This window comes from Larimichthys crocea, chromosome XI, assembly GCF_000972845.2.
Source record: "Larimichthys crocea isolate SSNF chromosome XI, L_crocea_2.0, whole genome shotgun sequence".
Lineage (NCBI taxonomy): Eukaryota > Metazoa > Chordata > Actinopteri > Sciaenidae > Larimichthys > Larimichthys crocea.
The window spans coordinates 10,398,959-10,417,492 of NC_040021.1; the positions used below are offsets into that span (position 1 = coordinate 10,398,959).

Here is an 18,534-nt window from a genome sequence, read left to right on the forward strand (position 1 = left end):
TCTCTCTCTCTCTGCATCTCTTAAAGTCTCTCCACAACGCTGACAAACCCCCCCATCTCTCCGCCCCCATTAGTATTAAGAAGTAGAGAGCCAGAGCCTCGATCTGAAACTCCTGAACCTGCTGTCACTCCATGATTACTGTTCTAAGGCCAGAAGTTAACCCAAAAGCATATAGCTAATAAATAGTATTTAAATTAATTTGAACAAGATCTATGATGTTATTGGGGCAGGCGCAATTAAAAACAAATTACACAATCGCACACTGAGCGTCAGCCTCGTCGAGGATTGTGATTGTAGAGAATCTGGGCAGTCAGCAGTTCAGAGGGAGGCAGGGGGCCCCGGGTTGAAGCCGATCCATTGTGCGCTGATCAAATATAATCGCTTTAATCCCCACATTTCAACTGTTTGTTATCAGACGCCGCTACAAGCTGGGTGCATCCCACAATTTCCACGTCTGCCGCTCTGATTTAGCAGAAGCATCACACAGAGGGGAGACAGAAACACTGACTCACTCAGACTGTGGAAAAGTCAAAATACTATTTTGCCTACGACAGAAGGAGTTCTTAATGTAAGAACAGTGATCTGGGCTTCAGTGCCCTTAAAACATTCTGACAAAATAATATAACTCAAAAGAAGCAGAGATCAAAAATCATGCAGAAGCTAGGGAGAGATTTTTTTTAGAAAAAGACCCTGAAAAGGACAGCAGGACAAAAATATCCAATCAATACACAATTAGCACTGGAGCATAAGCAACCTTTAATGGAGGCTGTGTGGTTCCAAAAATCCAAACGCAGTGATGACAGACAATGAATGTGTCAACTCAAAGTTTAGCTTACTCACACACTACACGGCTGAATACAAAATGCCATTGATTTCCAATGAGGATCCGTAATGGCTTCCTCTAACACTCACACAAAAACACAGTAGGTCTCTGCTTTCAGGGTGATAAAGTTTAAAGATAAAGAGACATAAATATAAAAGACACTCGAGCTTCATTAAACAGGGTAATAGTTTGACTTATTACGAGGTTGCAGTTTCGTTCATTACTCATCAATTATCATGCCCTTTAAACACTAATCAGAGGAGTCACGCTCCTGGTGACATCCGTAATCACAACAAATTTATGGTGAAAACTCGATGCTGCATTTCATTTGCATTGACTTCTATTCTGCAGCTAATATTTATTCTGTATTATAGAAACCTGCTTAACAACATGCAGAATATAGCTGTGTGATGGCTCCATGTTCATCATGTTCACTGCACTGTAACCTTTCATGCATAATGGTTAGAGTAATTGCAGTAGCAGTTAACCTCAAATTATTGTGTTCTTACTCACAACTACTGCTGTAATTTATGTCATCATAAAGCATTATAAGGGCTTACAGTGACATTTAAACTACTCATCACATCGGGTTATAATCCTTTATATAGGATTTTATAATATATGATAGCCATGGGATTAATGGAAAGTCTCTTTATCAGGCCTTGTTAGTCAGAAATACCAGAGTAAGTGTGTTTGTGTGTGAATGTGTGTGTTTTATGAACATGTTAATCCCATGCCAGATTGGCTTGCAGGCAGCGACACCTCTGCCTGGACCAGATGTCACCAATTACAAGATGATGAGTGTGTATGAGTGTGTATGAGTGTGTATGAGTGTGACGGTGGGAGTGACATGGAGCCCCTCTGCAGGACTGCATGAAATGCCACAAAAACACAACCCTGGAAATAATCAGCAGTTAAAACACATACAAATCCCTCAATGGACCCATCTAACCAGACAATAAAATCTGACTTCATCAAACCTCCACCTTAATTAGACGCTGAATTCCCCAAAATGGCTTTAACTTTAACCTTCACCATAAAACCCTTGACTCCGAAGAAACTCTTGAGGTCTGCCTAATCACTGCTCTACAGAGCTGAAGTCGTAAAAGTCGCACAGAGGTGGAATTTGTTGCCTATTTTTAAAGTGTTTAGAGCATGTTTTTGTTTGTTTTCTTCAATGAGGATCATTCAGGCGATTAAAGTTACAGCATATACAGTAGGTAAGTGACAATAAGTATATTTCCATCAACTTGATTTTGTGCGTTTATTCAATTCAAGTCGTATCAATAAAGTGGATAGAAACATACAAATGTGATTTTCTGAAAATCTGTGCTCCGTCTGGGAGGAAACTTGGCTTATTTTGACTGTCATCACTCCAAAACACAATTAATTTAATTATATTGCTAATAAGGTTCAAAAGCTTCAAACGCTCATCCAAATTCCAGAGCTTTTTTTTTTTTGTTACAAGCATGCTTTAAAAGCAGTAAAGTGAGTACATATTTATTTATTCATCTGTTAGTTATTAGACTTTAAAAGAATTTTCTAATTAGAATTAATACTACTTATTATTGCCTCCATTTTGTATTATATTATTGTAAGTCTGATTTAAAAGAAGGTCTTCTTTAGGACATGTCCGCACTGGACTGCGTGGCAACACGGGTCCTCTGGTTAAATGGCGGTTGTACTGTAACTGCAGCATATAAAGACTGTATTCAGAGGCATTCCAAACTGACCACTGTTGTCGCTCTCCAAAATACAGTCTTTGACATGATTCAGCCCTCTATGATAGTGTTTTATTCGTACACAAAGGCCCAATGTTAGACAATATCTTATCTTCAACGTCAGTCAATAACTCTGCGTGCTGCACGTCTTCTATCGCACCCGGTGCAGAACAGACATAACGTGTTGTTACTGTCAACTGCGAGCTCTGCGTCAGTGTGAGATAAAACTGAAAAACATGACAAACAAGAAGTAAACGTGTTGTGTCAAACGTAACACTTACTGTACGGTTGTCACGCGAGAAGAAGGAACATGGAATTGAAAAAATCTGAACCTACCAGACGGCAAAGTTGAAACAGATTGATAAGATAAGAGATATACTTTATCTCCTATCTTTAGATAGATTAATAAACTGAAAAACATCACTGGATTTGTGATCAAGGCGACTGAACAAGGTCGGCTCTTTTTACATGACATCATCACAGCTCCTGTATATGTGGATTATAATCTCTAACCTCTGGATTGTGTTGGGACAACATCAGTACATCCTATCAACATAAGCCCTCTAAACCTTTATCCCCTTTATAAACTGAAATCATCCTCCACCTCCCCTTTTTCACCATCGAGTCAGAGCATTCACGGATTAGATGGCATAATACAAAAGGTAATAGGATACATACAATATGATACAGAAAAGGCGGGTGGGGCAAGTCAGAGAGCTGTTTTTTTACTGGGAAATACAAGTAAATGCGATGTAATGCGGGCTAAGAGTGTGACCTGACAGGCTTTGTAGGGTTCTTTTGTGGGTCTGATCTGGGATCAACATAAAAAAGAGGTTATGTGGATCAGAGAGCAAAAGATTTGACTTACCTGAAAATCAGCGTATCATTGTTGGCACATAGGAGAGAAAGACAGAAAGAAAAAAGCTGATTAGAAACAGTTTTTCACATCTTTCCTTCACGATTAAGTGTGCACGTAACTATATATTTCCGTGTACAGTAGGAGTGTGTATACGCTCCGGGCTGTGGGCCACATTACCAGATTCCCAATGCCTGCTTTTTAATGAGGCCTTGCTGGTTTATAAATCACATCCCCTCCCCCCCACGGCAGAATTATCATCTGCTAATCTGGATTTACACACAGACTACATAATGATGTAGAGTCTGTATTGCTCTTTGGACATGTGTCAGTCCGTTAGCTGGTCCAAAACCACTAAAAAAAGACTACACTACTACTGTTACACAACAGGTTTGAATCCTCTTAAATTTCTGTACGCATCTAACATAGATAAATATGTTCTCCTACGTAGACTAAATTTGTAAAAAGCTCATTAATAGCATTTTAGACAAGACCCAATTCTGGTTCTGGCCCCAACAACACTGCTGCAATGGTAAATATTTGGGTCGATATGTTGTGGCCCATCAATTTGAAGAAAACTACAGTAACATACTGTAAAAACACATCGCAAAAACCACTAAATCCTTTAATCTCCCTACATCCATGTTAACATGATGCACTCCTACGTGCCAACAGCAGAAATCTCAATGAGTCATCATGTTCATTTCATGTGGTGACTTGCTGTACACAACACATAAACAGTATATACTGTAAGAAGCAGTGAAGTAATCATGTAAAGCCCACATCCCAAGTCAGACAGATGAGATCAGGGACTTCAGCAGCCTGCCCCAGGGAGCCCGACCTGATCTGTTCGTTGACATGGCCGCTATTATGAATACATTTTGATTGATTCAGACAAACAGCGATGCAGGGGAGGGATCAATGTTTGATTGAGGAGATTGATCAGGTCATTGTGTGTCTATTTATATCTGAGACAGAGCAAGGAAGAAAGAGAGAAGACAGCAAGAGCAGGAGGGAGTCCAAACTACAGATGCGATGCTAACACAAATCACCTCTTTTTCACCACTGTTGCCACCTACAGGCTTTAGGCCTTACGGGCAGAGTCAGTCCTCAGCTGGAAATCACTGAGGAAATGTGTCTCACATTATTTTACAATACACACTAAATCTAAGCAGGTTTTGACTATGTGAGATGTCAACATGAATACTAAATCCACTTGATTTTTGGGCACGCCGTTGTTCCACAACTCTCTGCACAAAGAAAACTGAGGAGCTGCTCACAGCAGGAAAAAGTAAAACATATTCTGGATGGTGGTTGGAAGAGTTTCAGGAACGTCTCATAAAACAGTAAAGACAAAAAAAGGATTAAATCTTTGAGGCATCCTGCTGGTCTGGTGGTTAGGATGCATACCATATATTCTGACCAGGGACCTTTGTTCCGTGTCACACCCCTCTCGTCCTTTCTACCCATGCTGCTCTCTGCTGAAATGCTTAAAACTTATTAAATGCTTGTAAAACTTTATATTTTTTTAATTTGAACTGGCATCCCCAAAAATGCAGTTTAAGTGCAGTTCATTATACACACTTCTGTTAGTGTGGACTGGACTTTTTGTATACTAACTTACTTACTAATTTACTATGAAACTTAGCTTATAGTGCATATTATACACAGTGAGTCTGAGCACTGTTAACCTGCAGTACAGTCACTAAGATATGAAAAATGATATTGAGTATAGTTTGATTCTTTTAAGACTAAATAAACATTTTCTTACTCTACAAATGAAGCCAAATATTTAAAAAGACCAGCCAAAACATTTAGTTTTGTGTTGTTCCGTTTATAAATTCTCAGTCAGTATTGTTGATCCACCTCAAGTCAATTAAAGTTCGTCAGGTCTTCACCAGGACATCCAATAGCAGCTTGTGTAACAGACGGCTCTCTCACACATGATTGGTTAAGAGTTACCCCAATAGCAAGGTCAAACTCAACCACACTAGGAAGCGCTCACTCGCACACCCGTTACCTTGGCAACCTGGGCAAACACCCAGCCAGTCAAGCTGGAGGTTGCGTCAAAATTGCAGGTTTTGGAGCCACAGGCACTCATTTTAGGGCTATATTTACACACAGGCACAGTGCGCGGCTGCCCATGTTTCTTGTAATGGGTCCTGGCAAGCGTGTGGAAGCAAGATCCAGATGTTATAAATACTTCAGGTTCAAACTAGAGAGGTATTCTTATGAGACGTTTCCTCTGTGTGGTGTACAGTGTGCATATGTACAGTATGTGTGAGTATATGTGTGTGTGGATGGAATAATTTTATATTGACCTGTCTCTGACACTGTCTCGGGCCTAGAATTAGCTATAAGAAGAAATAGACTGTGTGTACGACAGAGAAAGAAAAGAAAAAAAAGAGGGCGTGTGACAGAAAAAATTGAGCTGGAGAGGATGAAAAACAAAAGTCTTGTTGCTGTTTTAACTCATTTCTCCATCCTCCAGTGTCTTCTCTCCATCTCCAAGTTAATATAACAAAATCAATAAACACTCCCCCTTCCTCCCTTTTAGCTTCAACAAGTAAAAGCTCAATTATCATAGATTGAAAATGACCAATTTGGAGCTGCTTCCTGACTCTACTCATTAAATAATCAATCGGGAGACTCGAAACCTATTAGACTGTTAAATTAACAGTGAAGGCTTAAAATGAGATGTGTCAAAGACAAAAAGTAAGAAGAGCTTTCTGAGGACTACACGAGGGAGTGGACATGGACACGATGGATTCAAAATAAGGTTAAAGATGATCAAACTTCTGGTATTGTACATTCACGTAAAGATTTGTCTCAAGGGCCGACAAGGACCATTTTTGCACATGCACAGTTATAGTTTATAGGGGACCATCACTGTTTACTTCATGTGGAAATCACCCGGAGCATACAGATACATTTAATATTAAAGGTTTGATTTACACCTTAACAACATGTATGACACAGTTTTTCAAGTTTTCCTGTAATGTTGATGAATGATAAGAATGAATCAATTCTGTCTCAACTAATAGAGTAGAGTTAATAATTATCGTCAACAAATAGATACAATATGTATGCATACAAAATTTTTTTGAGGCTTGTACTTTAACAACTTTAACAACTACTTTAACCATTTAACAACAACTGCATTAACAAGTAATGACGACATTCCAAAATGGTGACCGCAGCGCCTACTCTCTGACTTTGAGAAAAAAATGTGAGGACTTCAAACCATGCTGGCGATGTGCAACCCTGAGCCGTTTTAAGAAGGGGGCAGGTTCAGAGGTGACAGAGTGACTAGAAAGGAGTGAGACATGCAATAAATGACAGCAACGAGCTCCACATTCCTGTGAGTCTTTAAGAACTGCTTTAGTTTGGGCAAACAGATGCATGAAAACAATTATTTATTTATTAAATATGTTGTGAATAAACATGCAGAATCGAGACTGAGTTTGAACTGCTTCACTTCTCTTGGTGCAGATTCGCCTGTTATGAACGTGGTCTTACTCCAGTAGCTTTGCGCTCACAGGGAGGCTATCATTATGTATGCTGCAGAGTTCAGCTGAGTCAGATCATTCTTATGCTTGCTAAAAACAAGATAACTTATGCATAAGTTATGTATGCTCTGGTCAGAATCAGTAAATGAGTTGGTCGCTCTATGTCTTCTCGCTTGGTTCAGTTTCTTTCAATCAGACTCAAGCCCAAGGGAACCGAATTATCTCACTAAAACCTTCATGAGAATGTTTGCTCGTTGGTTAAACGTGTCTGGGACAGGAGTGAGAAAGTAAACACAGGAAAAAAAGTCTTGTCTGCCCAAATATTCAGCATCAAATCCAGGTCAGACATGGATTCATTTTCTGGCTATCCTCATCCCAACACGGATCACGTTCCCCCCACAAACAGACCGCTTCCTCTAAAGGGTCTCCTTGTGGCTGTTTTGGTAAGTAAACACGATTACTGTGTTCGGTTCTGCCCAAATGAACACAAGTCAGATTCAAACTGGAATAAACAAAGCGGGTTTGTGGGCTAATATACATGTGCTGGCTATGTATCATGTCTAAATAGTCATGTGCAGACTGCTACAGAACTGTGCATATGGACATGGACGTGCATGTACCATGAATATAGCGAACATTGCACTGTTTTGTCACGTTGTGTCAAGGTTCAATATAAGATTTAATTTAAAAGCCGACACCATCCTGCATATATCTGAATATTAAACATAATTTTAACAGGTAATATTGATTATTATTCATTTATAATTATGGATGCCTTCATTGTGCTTACTGATGTCTGAGTCCAAACTGAAACAGACGACAGCAGTACGGGTCAGAGTTAATGAAGAAAGTCTTGAGCGTCAGTGTCTTTTTCCACTTGCAGCCAAAGGTTAGGCTACAGTTACAACCATTGTCCCCAAAGTCTTATTGACACCGCTGGCCAAAGACACACACAGCTAATGAACTGATCAATAAGTGATGAGCCCAATCAGGAAACACAATACCCCTGAGGTAGTGCGAGAAGTATAAATGGCTTTCTTACCTCAGTCAAATGATGTCCAATTAGAAATGTCACTGAAGAAAACATTATTCTACGGTATCATTACTTCGTCTGGGTGATGCGATATGCAAGCTACACACACGCACACACACACAAACCCTCTCCCTGGCACCAAACCCTGCGCTCACATCGCCACCAGCCTGTGACATCACCGTGCCCCGTGACATCACCTGCTTCCGGCCAGACACATCATCATTGTTTACCTATCACGCACACAAAGTGCCCTTTGACCTCCTAACAGCCCCGCTGATCGCGGACACATCCCGCTCGTTCCCTTTAGCAACCAGGAAGTGCCAGGGAGGTGGAGACGGAGAACAAGAGGCCATAAAAAGACAGTGACCCACTTCTTGCTTTGCTTGTGCATGTAAACAAGTCATTCACTGGCTTCCTGGTTGAGAGCGAGAACAAAAATCCATTCAAATGAACTCGGAGCATTGTGACAAGTTGTGATGAGGGCCAAGGCAAACCGTGGTTTGGACGGCGTGCATCGATAGAAAGACACACAACAAACAGGATCAATACACAGAGACAAAGATCCGTCTCTTCATTTTCATCCTCGTCCTTTTCCTTTCTTCTCTCACCTATTTTGTGTTGAGGTTGGTACACCCAGTTGTCATCATCATCCCGCTCATCTTTGTCTGCGGCATGAAGGTGCGTGTGCGAGTACGAGTGAGTTTGACGGTGGTGGACGGCGTGGAGCTCATTCTGGCTGTGGAAGATGCGCCTGCTCTGGCGGGAGAGGGTGGACACATTGAGCCAGCTGAGAGCCCGGGACAGGCCCGCAGGTTTCTCCTTTCGAAAGGAAGAGGACCTCCTGCCCCCTCTCATCCTCATTTAGGGAAAGAAAGTCCAAGATTGTGAGAGTTTATGATGAAAACGTCTTTTAAAGCCAAGGTTTAATCCTCAGATCCTCTAAATCCAGATCCTAACATTTGAAATACAAAATCCAGACCTCCACACATGCTAAAATGCTTTAAACTATTCAGATTCAACGTTTGGAATTAAATTAGATCCAGGTGGAAGTTCAGCCGTAGCCCAGTTTTCCTTCACTTTCTTCGCACAGTTCCACATCATGACTCCGACCTGCACAGTCTCAACTTCCAACCTCTTTCTCCTTCAATTAATCTCTGTGTCACGAGCCAAAAGTCAAACTTAAATCATCTCTTTTTCCTTTTCTTCTTTTCTTTTGTGTTTAATGATTCCAGGCGTGCTACCCAGAACCCAAAGGGGTAATTAAGAAATCCAGCAATGTGGAAAATCACCACCCCCTTTGCGGCACACACTCCACTTGTATGTGCACACTCACTGTTGGCTGTAATCCTCCTTGGTGGTGCATGACAGGGAGGAGAGATGTTTCCAAATTACATTAAGATCCTTTTCAATCACAGCAACTCAACGGTTGTTATTTACAACCATGTGCGCCCTTCAGAGCCGTTATCTCCAGTTGTTAGCACACACATACACACCAGCTGACACACACCATCTCCTGCCAGTCCAGACCAGGAGGTTAAGAGGTTTCAGAGTCCGTGGGACTATTCCCAGCCTGATGAAGTTACATGCATACTCACACCCTGGCACAAATACATTCGCGTATAAAATCCTCCCGCCACAAGCTCCAAATTTGGATCCTCTCTTGTGTGTGTGTAGATGCCTGGAGGCAAAGATGACACCATCTCTCAGGGTTTCCAGAGAATTTCATCCAAAGTCTTGACAACACCTTCTTCCTTTTCCCCTTCGTGCTGTTTTGATCACATTCCCCGGTGTATCTTTGCCACTGGCGGACGAGGAAGAAGCATGCCAAGTATGTTGATGTGGTGAAAAAAAGTTGAGGTGTCGACAGCTGCCTGGATCTGTATCTCCAATCAGCTGATCCGCACAAGTAAGAAACAGGAAGGGAAGTCCACACCTGCAGCGTGACGGGTGGGCGGGCGGGCCGATAAGAATTATGTGCTGATGAGGATTCCCTGAACTCTGGTCCCCGAGAGTGTGTGACTGACTATGCGTGTTGTGAGTATATGGTTAGAATTTCACCCAACCCTAGTAGCTGAAATACGAGTCAGTCCGTCCTTCCTTCCTTCCCTCCCTCTTTTTTCAGTGATCGCTGATCTTTGTCCCTCCCCTCCGTTCGTTTGCCGGCATGGCAACCACTCCTCCCTTCCTACTTCACTCCTTTTCTTCCCTCCCTCACACCCTTTTTTTTTCCTACCCCCTTCTGTTTACTTTCCTTGTTATCCTTCGTTGTCTCTAGTTCCTCAGGTGCTTCCTTTTCTGAGAGAAAGAGGCAGCATTTAATACAGCCCCCTTCAGCTACTGACAGTATTAATTTCAAGTCATAATTCAATCTGAAATACATTTTAAGTTGAACAGAACAGCTACAGACTATAAAAGAACATACTGTACATCTGCAGCGATTTCTCTAAGGAGAAACAAGAAAACCACAACTATTTTGGACTGTTTAAGGCACAAAACTGCATGTAAAGATTGGTTAAGGGCACTCTCGTGGTGTTACTGTAGCACAGATTTGCCTGAGGTGCTGGAAGCAACTGGTTAAACAACTAATTATAAGTACCTGAAGACAACATAGCTTAACATCCCCACCCGACACAGATATACACGTAAGAGAACGCATTGAAGTGGTTCTTGTTTTCAAAAAGTTTCAAGACAAATATACAACCTGTGTATACTTTTTCTGTAAAATATAATACACAACATATATTTAGCCGCCCAACATATAGTTGAGGTAGGTTAAAATAGCACACAGAGGCCCCTCAGGGACAAAAACAAAGTCTTTATGGGGAGCTACAAATGTGTTCGGAAGGTGGAGTTTTCCCACCCAAGTGTAACCGCAAAGGGAGTGTGTGACCACCAAGGTGTGACAATAAACCCAGTGCTGTGTGCAAGTGTGTTTTTATGTGAGTGCAGCACACATTTCACAGTCACCTCGTGACTCTTATCAATTCCTTTCACTTTGTTGTTCCCACTCAAGATAGAAAACTAAAGAAAGTAGCTTGTTATTAACTCCTTACTACTTCGGTGGATCCATTAGAGAGCTGAAAGCTGATGCCAGATTTGTGGATGTGTAAACCTAGACTTTAACCCCCCCCCCCATCGCTCTGACGGGTCCCTGAACTCATTTTCTTTTTCCCTTTAGAGAGGAAATCTACTAACTCAGCACTTGCTGTTTACACAAAGGGACAACGGCCTGCTACCGATGTTGCAGCTTAACTTACAAACATGAGCAAATATGGAAACACACACACACACACACACACACACACACACACACACACATTTATATTCTTTTTGTCCACATGATGACACAATAAAGGCCACAGTCCTTTAATGATTAACCTGCATTACTCTCTAATGGAGACTGTGTAAAGTATGAAATGAAAATAAGTGATTGAAGCAGCACAGGGTGAGATGTTAACTGGCTCTCATGGGGAAATTATTATTTTTGTTTGAATTAAAGCCAACATGGAAGACAATCTGCAATAAATACAAGGCAAAAACAGACGTGGAGTGAGGACCAGTTTAGTCTATTGATTTTTATCTTTTCAGGAAAAGCTCTTTTAGTACCATAACTCCCAAAAGGGAATTGAAAAGTCAGAGGTCATCATAAGAGGTCAGCATCCTGGTTCAACCCCCACCTCGCTTCATTCATAAATCTCCTCGTTTTCATTCCCTTAAAGCTGCACGCAGACAGGCAGCAGTGACAATAATCAATATGCTCAACCGGACGCTTAACAGCTTCTGTTCGGCTGTTTCTCGTCAAGATTAGCCTTTGACAGATTACAACTGTCAGCTTAGTTTTGATCTGTTGCCTAATTATGTAGCCTATTCCCAAACACCTTGATCAAATATTTAAAGAAACAATCATGATTTCTTTTTTACCTTACAAAGTAGAGGTAAGAGATAAGTGTATACTTCCTCCTACTCCTTTTTGAGCATGTAAGATTTAATTTGTATTGGTTAAGAAACCCTGAATTTGAGTTTGTATAAGTTTGATCTGTTTTCTTCAGTTATAGAATACATAGTCGTATGTATGAGCTATTGATGGAAAATGTATATCTTGTGCGTTTCTCCGCTGATCATGGGTCAAATTATGGGGCTGACTTCATCACTATTGATGTAATGTAAAGATATCCCCTAATGCTTTTATTAAATACAAAATTCCTACATTAGGAGACAATTTGAGTTTATAGTAATTTAACCTGTAACGGCTTCATTTCAGCACCAGGCTCTGCAGGTTCAACTAAGTATCAACGAGGTGAGTATGTGACAGCAAAACATCATCATTGTATTATGTCATAGGACGCATGTGGCCCGTGATTAGCATTGAAATGATAAAGACTCTAAACAAGCTGCTGTTTAAACAGGCTATACAGGTCACATAGCCAGTTTGGGACATTCCTCTCACACATAAGAAAAGGAGACAGGAGGCAGAGTAAACATAAGGGCAGACAGTGATGGGCTAAACCTAAGCTACCAGCATAATTAAAACTAAATTACATGAAATCAGATCATATTAAAGGGCTTTAGAAGATAAACTGGATTCACACACCCCTGCATCAAAAAGACACAGAATACAAAGTTAAAGAGCGGATGGTCATGACAGTGTGATATTTCTCAGAAAGCGAGTAAAAAGAAACAAAAAAAACTACAACTACAGATGACGACGTGGATGCAGTGAATGAGGCGGCCCTTTGAATCCGCTGATTATAAAGATAAAACATCTGACTGTGAAAAAGCTAAATCCTGTAATTTTACTCAAAATGAAGGAGAACGCAGCTAAGCCAACCAAATGATATATCCTGCTGAATAAACATCACAAAGGTGAAGAGTATAAATTTCACCTCAGTGCATACACACACACGCACACACACACTCACACACACACACACACACTCACTCAACATGCTGTCCACGGTGACACACACGAGATGGTGACATGAGAGAGACCTGGTTGCCAAGTAACCCAATCAGACATCAAAAGCCTGACATCGATACACACTGACACTGTTGCACATAAACGAGTCTACCTGGATGCACCACACGAGAGCACACGCACACACAAAAGTGCCATTTATTGCATCCGCCGCTCCGCAATTGTGTTTTTTTTTTTTTTTACTCCTCCGCTCCTAAAAACAGACAAAAGCCCTTGGCGAGCGTGTCTGCCAAATTCCAAATCCCAGTAAATACAGTTTCACAGAGTGTGTGTGTCTCAGCAGTAACACATTCAAAGAGCGAGTTAAACACAGGGGTTCAGCTACACCGCAGAGGAAGGCTTTTATTACCAGACAGCACCCCACATTTACGGTGACAGTTATATGGGAGTTGGTGTTTATGTGTACTTGTGTGTGTTTTTGTCAGAAAAGGCCACATTTAGGGACAAATTTCAAGCCAAACCAGTTGATTTGGGACAGCTTGTCTTTTTGGGGAACGTGACTGGTTTGCCCAATTTGGCTTCACTAAAATCAGATTCAGATCATTGTAAAATAAATTCTGTTTAGTCTTAGATTAAAATATAGTTTAAGGGTCAGAGTTGAGGATGCATGGATGTAGTTATGGTTTAAATTAGGGCGCTTCCCCTCCTAGAAGTATGTTCTATATTAAGTGCCTACAGGAGGTGTTGGAATCTTGTTGAAGGGTAAGGAGTACGGAGGGCCTCTTCTCCTTACTTGAACACACAGTTGTCAGATGTACAGATGCATTTTTGTAGATTATACAAGCAACTCAGAGTGTCAGTTGTGTTTTATTTATTTATTTTATTTGGTCAGATTCACCGAGACACTCACACACTTCTGAATTTAATCTTTGTAATGACCTATATTCTCTATTAATCCTTTAAAGTCTGTGTAAAGTAAGAATAAATGTGTTCTGAGTTTGTCAGACCAAAGAAGAAAGTGTTATTAACCACCCAGCCAAATTTGAATGATTAAAAATATTGAAGTTTATGAAATTAGGTGTCAAAATCAGGTAAAAATGAGCAGTATCAGCTATCTCAGCTCCAGGACTGAGTGTGTCTGCTGAATGTGCTGAAGCCACGCCGACTCGTGGGAGCAGTCAAGCAGCAATTTTGAAGCGACTGAAACGTGTCAGATGAGTTCAGAAAATGACACGACTAACTTTGAAACACTCTGAGCGAGACGAATTAATCTCCATCTCTCTGCTAGGAGTGCAGGGGTATGCGCAGGGTGGCCTCAGCCTGTCATCAAGCCACGATGTAATGTCGGTATGTAATGTCTTAACAGTGAGATTAAAGAGGTAAAGTGGCACATTCTTACCAAATTTAGAAAAATCTGCAATTCATGGTTTGAGAATCAACACTCCAGCTACTATATTAAATCACCCTGTGCCTTGAAAGGCCGATGCTGACATAGTGGGAACTGATTTACATCTTGACATTTATATGAGAAAAATACGGTTAACGCTCTCTAATCAGATGTGAGCATACCCCACCTTTGAGTGGGAGACAAGTCTGTGAAACCACACTCCATTCTCATTGAGTCGCTTAGTTTGTTTGTTTTTTGCATGTGGAGGCAAGGCCCACTGCAGGAAATGGAAAGAAGATCAAGGACTGGGAGGACAAACAGAGACAAGAATGAGTGCCCTGATGAAAAGACTTATAAAGACATTGATTAGATGTAGTATCACATCCTCAGACTGTCTTCCTGAGTGTGTGGACAGTATCCTATTCTTATCTTTACACAACACTAAACACAGTGTTATCGGCTGTCACCTCCTGACTACTGTTCGACCTGTAATGCTATGAACTCTGAACCCTGACCTCTCTTTGAACCTGGGAGCTTAGCCTTTACCTCCACTGGCAGCATGTTGTTTATCTTAGTCCTCTTTGTTGTGCTTTTCCCTTATACAGACATATATTCAATGTATTCTCGTCACTTTTGCAACTCTTCATTAAAAACTACTTTCAAAGAACGTCTGAAACCCTAACCCTAAACTTTGAAGTTGTCCTACAGGTGACCTTCACTGTCAGACGTGCAGCAATCATACATTAGCGGGATTGATAAAGAGCATCAGTGCTGAACTAAGAATTAAAAAAAACAAAAAAAAAAAATCAAATTGTGTAACCTGTGAAACTTGAGTGCGTGTGGCAAGTGTGTAGGCAACCTCCTCGAATTCCCATGAGGCTTTGAAGAGGTGATGTGTCATCCACGCTGACAGTAATACACAAGAGACTCTGCTTTCTTATTTCAAAGTGGGTTTATGTGGTATGTCAGAAAAACCACATGATTTGTGTGTGGGATAACATTAATGTATAGTGTGTGTGGCCTGAAAGGGGAAAATTTACCACAAGTATCCATATGCATGTGGTGTCAATGTGTGTGTGTGTGTGTAGTACAATTCACTCAGTTAGCCTGAGCCCCTAAGGTCACTAGAGTCCATAGACTAACCTCATATGGTGGTATGATGCACTTAAACTGCCACCATGAATGATGGGAGGTAGAAAGGTTGACCTTCATCATTATTGTTGTGTGTCTCACTACAATGAACAAGCGCACAAACACACACAGACACACAGTACACAAGAAAGAAGAAGGTACGCTCTTATATAAGTCGTGACAGAGAACGAAAGTGACTAATACACATGATAATAGATAAGGAGGATGAGGAAAAGGTGAGTCACAGTATAAAATGTCTCTATCAGGTTAGCTGCCTAGCAACTTTAGACCTCCGGGGGGCGTTGCAGGGTGGAACAGGGCATGGCAGCGCTGGTAGCCTGGCAACAGCCCTCTGCTGGCGGTGGATAGTGTTACTGAAGCTTTGAAGTCTATTTAACCTGAGTTATTGTGGATGTTAAACAGAAAGAACTATTGCAACAAGATGATATAGTATTGATTTTTTTATACTATATATTTAGATTATAGCTCTTTTGTATGTCAATAACGGTTACAGTTATTCTTCTTCTCCTCGCTCCTTTTCTTTGTGATGCATCATAATTAACTGAATATTTTGTTGCGTTTCAGTCCGATCGTCACACAGCCCTCTCAGTGTCTTCTAACTTAACTGAGAAGACCGTCAACAGACAAACAATGAATGCAGACCTAAATGTGTTTGTACTTTGAAACTGTTGTACTACTTTTTTCGGCTCTTTTCTTGGATAAAAAATAAAAAGTAAAGTTTGATGTCGTGAGGTGAAACAATGACATTTTAAACTATTCACTGCGTGCACCCAGGCTAAACTCTCTTCCCCTGCACACATGCTGGTTAGAGCAGATCTGTGCAGGAACAAGCGCAGCCAGCGAGGGTACTGGCATTCTGCACAAAGGGCTAAAAAAGACTGTACAGACGTACAAGTAGAGGCTACTATTTAGTTCAAATTCACTTTTAAGATGTGTGTGGTGAGAGAAAAACAGAAACAGTCTTTAATTAAGCTGTGAAGCTGTGTTAGTAAAAGAAATTGATTAAACAGTTTTGGTCAAGATTGGAATTTATTAGGCCATGAAAATTTTAACAGACTGTTTTTTTTTTCTGTTTTGCATCGGGGATTGGGAGGCCATCTTTAACTTTTAAACGAGTTTACATGCAACATTCAACACTTGCGATGCAACTACTGTTTCACATTTTAACAATTAGAAACTGATCTTCAATACTAGCATTAAACATTAATTGTCCATTCCTTTAAACCTTGCCTTGTTGAAGTGTAATCACTATTTCCGACCACACGGGGACACCATTGGACTGAAACTTCTCTGACGAGTCTTCTTCTGCTGTAAGTGTGGCTTTTGGGTCTTCCGGACCATTGAAAGGTCAAATGAGCCAGAAAAGTGTGCATCTGTGTGTTTGTATGTACACACCTAACACGACTATCAGACTACAAGTCAATAAACAATGCTACCTCACTGCCTGAAGGGAGTAGTATAGTCGAATACATATGTGTGTGTGTGTGTGTCTGCAAAGATAGCAATCTTTAGTCAGGGATAACACCGCTATTTCAAACACTCAAGGCCTATATTTGGCCTCTGTGGTGCAGCCCATTCGAGGACACACACACACACACACAAACACACACACACACACACACACACATATAGAGGGTCCTGTGTGGAGTTGTTAGACAGCAGCAAAGCTGGTCCAAACCCCTGGAGTCAACTCTCATCTATTCACTCTGGTTTGAAGACAAATCCCCTCATTCCTCCGGCCACGTGCTCCATTATCCCAACATCTATTATTCCAGCAGAAAGCACTATGTGTGTGTGTGTGTGTGTGTGTGTGTGTGTGTTACTTAATTCTATTATTCTCTGTTAAAAGCTGCTGGCTTAGCTGGAACCAGTACCATTCTCACACAGCCCTCCTGAGTGCATGCAATTAAGAAAGTGTGTGAGTGTACGTGTGTGTATATAAGAGTCATGTGTGAGTGCGCTTTACCCGTGGAGACAAAGAGAAAAAGTGAAGCAGGTATTGACCCCTGAACTCTCACCGCCTGACCACAAAGCAGCAGCTGACGCCGAGCTTAAGCACGGCTGTGAGTCGGTCACATTTGTTTGGGGCGCAAATTTCAACATTCGTGCACCAAACCGAAGAATGCTGGATTTATTTCCTGCACACACACACTTGGACAAAACGCACCATCGTTAAGACAAAGCACAGCACAAACTGGGTGTGCGTTTGAGCCACATCTGTTAAAACATCCGAGTCCAGCACGAGCGTGTGTGTAATCATATGTGTAGCATTCATAAGACTCCCTGCGTTCACGCTGTAGATTTATGAGGTGAGGGGCTTTGTCTCTGTTAGCCTGCGTGACCGAGAGAGAGAGAGAGAAAAGAGTGATGAAGTGATACCGTAGCTTTTAAAGAATAAAAGTTTGAGAAAGGAGTGGCACTATAGCTTACAAGACAAATGAACTCTGGTAATCTGAGCAGGGCATTCTCACACACACACATACACACACACACCCAACAGGCCTGCGTCCAGTGGTTGAAGGGGAGAAAGGGTGCGGTCGGCTCTGTGCATTCCTGATCAGTCATGCCTGAGTGGAGGAGCTTTTCCAACAGACCTGAGACCAGATGTGCTTTGCATATGCATTGAAGTTTTCACGCAGACTATGGTATTCATGAAATCATGTACAGATGGCGAATTTTAAATGTACAGAAGAATAAAACTGCGGGTGACGTGTGAAGATTTGCAAGTGAGAAGTGAGAAGACTTGTATTTAGAGTTTATGTATCCGCTTCAATGCGACCTTTACTTTCTTCTACTCAGCTTCTTCAGAACTCTGTACAGTAAAGAAGACACATGATGATGTGTGATTCGACAGAAAGGAGTTCCCTGCTAAGCACATTTTTCTGAACTGTAGGGGAGCGTGTTTGTCATTGCAACAGTGTTTAAACTGGGCTTGTGTAATTCTGACATGTGGCTGAACCTGTTCGTAAATATCACAGGTGTGTGCTCGCTTGTGAACAGTGTGTGTGTGTGTGCGTGCATGTGCAGTGTGTTTTTCCTTACAAACCTGAGCGGTGACGGCAGTTTGACAAGCAGCTGTTTTCAGGGAAGCGCCGGTCAGGATGGAAGAATGTACAGTTATACCTCACATGCTCATAC

The 18,534-nt window shown here is 41.3% G+C and overlaps 1 protein-coding gene across 7 annotated transcripts in view; it reads right to left on the bottom strand.

The window, feature by feature from the left end:
• Positions 1 to 18,534, bottom strand: part of nhsl1b (NHS-like 1b) — a 100,685-nt gene that overhangs the window by 48,578 nt on the left and 33,573 nt on the right. The window contains exon 1 of one of the 7 annotated variants that reach the window (XM_027283928.1): positions 8,551 to 9,831. The exons of the other annotated variants lie outside the window; for them this stretch is intronic. Within the exon in view, the coding sequence (XP_027139729.1) occupies positions 8,551 to 8,803 (253 nt within the window). The 5' untranslated portion in view covers positions 8,804 to 9,831. Of the gene's footprint in view, positions 1 to 8,550; positions 9,832 to 18,534 lie in introns of those variants that run through there. 7 annotated transcript variants of the gene reach the window in all.